Source organism: Austrofundulus limnaeus, unplaced genomic scaffold (assembly GCF_001266775.1).
Source record: "Austrofundulus limnaeus strain Quisiro unplaced genomic scaffold, Austrofundulus_limnaeus-1.0 Scaffold333, whole genome shotgun sequence".
Lineage (NCBI taxonomy): Eukaryota > Metazoa > Chordata > Actinopteri > Cyprinodontiformes > Rivulidae > Austrofundulus > Austrofundulus limnaeus.
This window is the reverse complement of record NW_013952735.1, coordinates 580,190-584,578: the sequence shown is the minus strand read 5'-3', so window position 1 is coordinate 584,578 and position 4,389 is coordinate 580,190. Positions and strand designations below refer to the sequence as shown.

The 4,389-nt window shown below is 39.4% G+C and overlaps 1 protein-coding gene across 1 annotated transcript; it reads right to left on the bottom strand.

The window, feature by feature from the left end:
* Positions 1–742: 742 nt before the first annotated feature.
* Positions 743–4,108, bottom strand: gemin8 (gem (nuclear organelle) associated protein 8; the record flags this gene model as incomplete). Its single annotated transcript, XM_014022514.1, is given in 3 exon segments — positions 743–1,637; positions 1,734–2,058; positions 3,892–4,108. Coding segments are annotated over 3 exon segments (585 nt in total). The 3' UTR covers positions 743–1,380.
* Positions 4,109–4,389: the final 281 nt, after the last annotated feature.

Here is a 4,389-nt window from a genome sequence, read left to right as displayed (position 1 = left end):
AAAATCACACCTCTTTTGATATTTGAAACATTTTGCATCAGTTTAAATAAATAATCCACTCTTACCTGYTGGTAATATTCAGATCATCAGATCCTTTAATATCACAACATTCTGTTTTTAAACTAAACTACTCTGCTGTGATTCAACCTTACTTACATAAAAAGTAGTAAATTAATGTTTGGTGAATAATTTCTTTGTCGTAACAACGCTTCTTGGCAATAACTGTTAAACCATTGGAAAGTCTGGTAATTTCCCTCTTAAATCTACTGCRCATCCCACAAATYCATGTTCCTTACAAATGTAAAACATGTATTTGTGGGATGGGCAGTAGAGCTGAGTAGGTGGGTTGCTCTCATGAAAGATTTGCCAAATTCTCTGCCGAACAGCTTATTTTGTTGTTTCTATTGACACTTGGTTTGAGCRTCTGCTACCCTCCAGGTGCTGCCAAGAAGCAGTGTTACATCAAAAAACTCATCTACCAAACACAAATCCCTTTACTTTTTGTTRTAAGTATACACAGGTACGCTATTTACTGAAATTATTGGCAAAGCACACATATAAACAACATAAGCAAGCATTCGAAAACTAATTCTGATTTTAAAATGTAATTTTAGTTTACACCGAATCAAAACTGAAATCTAAAAAAGTTGATTTAAATACATGCTGACCTCAGTTATAGATGTAGTGTTTTGCTCCAAAGCTTAAATATTCACAAAAAACTCAACTGATGACATAAAACACGTCATTATAACTCTATTTATTTAAAAAAATGAGAAAAKGACTTTAAGGCTGGCTCATGCTGTGTGATGTCAGATTTAATAAAAGCAGGACTGCAGAGTTGTGTTTGGCACAAAGAGCCGACACAGATTTCCCTCCAACAATAAATGAAAATTAAGTTCTTCTTTTTATATTTGGACTCTAAGTGAGCACTGATCCAAAGCTCACAGTGTTAGCCCGGCTTTAGTCTCTYAACTGCTGCAAACACTGAAGTCTTACAACCCAAACAGATGTCAGGCTGTGATTTAACACTATAAACAAAGTCACTGCATGTCGTTAAGTGGAAAATCAGAAGCAGCCATGCATGGACACTCGTGTTTTACTGCTTACATTGAAGTGACAGTCAGAAAAAGGAGCTGCTGCAGGACCCAGCCTCAACGTAAACAACAACAAATCAGACATAAACACACTGGAACATGTTGAATACATTCAGCAGGTCCACTGCAGCTCTGATCCTCAGCTCACGCTCTCTGGGTTTCTGTTCAGGGCAGAAACATGAKAAAAAGCTGAACTAATTTATGTAACTTTTTTGCATTTAAAACCTGGACTGTTAGCTCCACATGTGCAGCTCAGACGGCCACAGTTAGAAACCAAGCTGATCTCCTACAGCTTCAGAGGGATGACAGGCCAGTATTTAGGCTGCTTCAGGTCACAGTTTCGGTCAAAGCTCAGCTGCATCGCTGCCTCCATGGCCTGGATCTTGGCGGCATCGTTCCCATAAAGCTTCTTCATCTCGGCGGCCCGTCTCTCTGCCGACCGCTCGGAGGGAGGAGCCACGCTGCTGCGGCAGGAGACGCCATGCAGGTCCTGGTCGGCGGGGACGTAACTGTCCTGCTGCTCCTCCATCTGCTGCTGCAGCTCTGCAAAAATACATTTGATATATTTTAACCCCTGAGCTGTACTGTGTCACTCATACAACCTCACCAGGACAGACTGTCCTTCTCTACGCTTCTTACTCAGCTCCTCTCTGTGTCTCTCTGTGTGGGCGAAGTACTGCCGAAGCTCCTCGCTGATCTCCATGTTGCTGACGTCACACTCGATGTCGCTGTCTGAGCTGCTCTCCTCCTCCTCCTCACTGCTCTCTCCGGCCTGCCAGTCGGCGTAGCGCTGCTGGCTGCTGGGATGTTCTTCCCGCCAGTGAAGCGGGCCGCCGGCTGCCTCCCAGGCCTTTCTGTAGGCCCGCCTGTGTCTCTGGTACCAGCCCATGGCCTGCTGATAGTGCTGCCAGTATCGTCTGTACACAGGACTGGAAAACCAGGACATGACGGCATGGACGTCCTCCTGCAGAGACAAACAGTTCAGGTTTTAAACCCACAACCTCACACTCTGTTTCTCTACCAGGACCTGCTGAGATTTCCTGTTCATTGTATACATAGGCTAGATAAWACCAATTAAAAGCCMAGCTGGAAGCTAAAAGTAGCAATGCACTAGCTAAAAGTAGCTATACGCTAGCCAAAAAAAAGGCAAATTGCTAGTCAAAGATAGCATTTAGCGAATAGGGAAAGTCAAGCTAAAAGTAGCAAAAATGCTAATAAGTGGATCATGAAACAGATTAAGAATATCAAAAGCCAAACTAGAAGCAAAAATTAACAAATTGTCAGCTAATGGTAGTAAAATATTAGCTAATTGAAGCAAAATGCTAGCTAAAATACACTAATTTAAAGCCAAAAGTAAGAAAATACAGCAGCATAATATAGCAGCAAACACTAACTAAAAGCCAAAAGAAGCTAAATAACTAAAAGTAAATTAACAAAAGGTAAGCTAAACATTTTAGACGGCTAACTAAATGATAAAAGTAGCAGAAGGCCAGCTAAAAACAAAAGGTATCTACAGGTTGTCTACATACTAAAACTAAACTAAGGTCAGGTAGTTACTAATTTGGCAAAAAGCTGGTTTAAAGAAGCAGAACGGTAGCTTAAAAAGCAACAACTAGCTAAATGTAGCAGAAAACTACAGTTAAATCTGTGAGCATCATAAGATAAAATGGAGCRAATTTGCTGAAACAGATTTCAAACAAATCTGAAGAGATTTTGAGAAGCCTAAAGTAACAAAGCCTTAAACTATATTACCATCAGCTGAAGACGAAGCTGAAGTTAGCTTCCGATTCCAGCTTCCGATTCGGGAAATGACTAAAGGGATATCACAACTAATTTTTCACTACCTTGCGCGTGTTTAACCTGCTCTAGCTCAAAAACTACAACACCTACACTCTTCAAATCTGGACTAGATTATTCTGCACTAATAGAAGAATATTTAAAAACACGTTTGGGATTTGGGAAACCTTTGCCTGATTTGTGAAACTTCTACAAAGTTTGTTTTTCATCATTTTTATGCAACTGGACCACATTAGACCTGGTCCAGCTCAAAAACCACAACACCTGGACTCTTCAAACCAGGACTAGATTACTCTACACTAATAGAAGAATAATAAAAACTAAGTTTGAGCTTTGGGAAACCTTTGTCTGATTTTTGAAAAATCAATAAAGTTTGTTTTTCATCAATTTTTAGGCAACTGGACCACACTAGACCTGGTCCAGCTCAAAAACCACAACACCTGGACTCTTCAAACCAGGACTAGATTATTCTACACTAATAGAAGAATAATAAAAACTAAGTTTGAGATGTTTCACAAATTAGTCATAGGTTTCCCAAAGCTCAAACTTAATTTTTATTATTCCACTATTAGTGTAGAATAATCTAGTCCTGGTTTGAAGAGTCCAGGTGTTGTGGTTTTTGAGCTGGACCAGATCTAATGTGGTCCAGTGGTCTGAAAAACAATGAAAAACAAACTTTATTGATTTTTCACAAATCAGACAAAGGTTTCCCAAATCCCAAACATGTTTTTAAATATTCTTCTATTAGTGTAGAATAATCTAGTCCAGATTTGAAGAGTGTAGGTGTTGTAGTTTTTGAGCTAGAGCAGGTTAAACACGTGCAAGGGAGTGAAAAATTAGTTGTAATATCCCTTTAGTCATTTCCCGAATCGGAAGCTAACTTCAGCTTCGTCAGCTGAAGGAGCTYTAAAACACAGAGAAGCAGGTGTGTTTCAACAAGTACAGAATGAGTAAACCAAGAGGCAGCAGGTGTTTAAGTTTCACTTTGTTGTTTTCTTACCATGATGAACTGATGGTTGTCCCTGTTATTTCACTAACTTTAATACATCCGCAGGTCTTTAATCTGTGACACACATCAAACTAGAGTCAGGAAATTAAAATATCCTTCGTTTTAGTRTYACGTAACGTCCAGATATAAAACAGATGACGTCCCGGGGAAGAGAAAAAAAGCGAKAATACATTAATATTAAGACATTTTCACTCGCTGGTACCTCAAATTAAAAAACATTCATCTAAACGTGTCATAACACTTCCTCACTGAAAATTTCCCAGCAGCCTTTGAGGCAAAACGTAACAAAACACCGACATAAATGCAAACAGCCGGCGGAGCAGCACCCTCTGGCGGACACTGTGAGAACACATCAAATAAACTAAATATTTATTTACTAATTACTGTCAATTAAAAARAACAGTAGTTTATTATTAGGACCTTTCACTGTTAGTGTTTTATGATTGTCGAATGTATTTATAATTTGTTGGTACTCATTTCAAGTTGTGA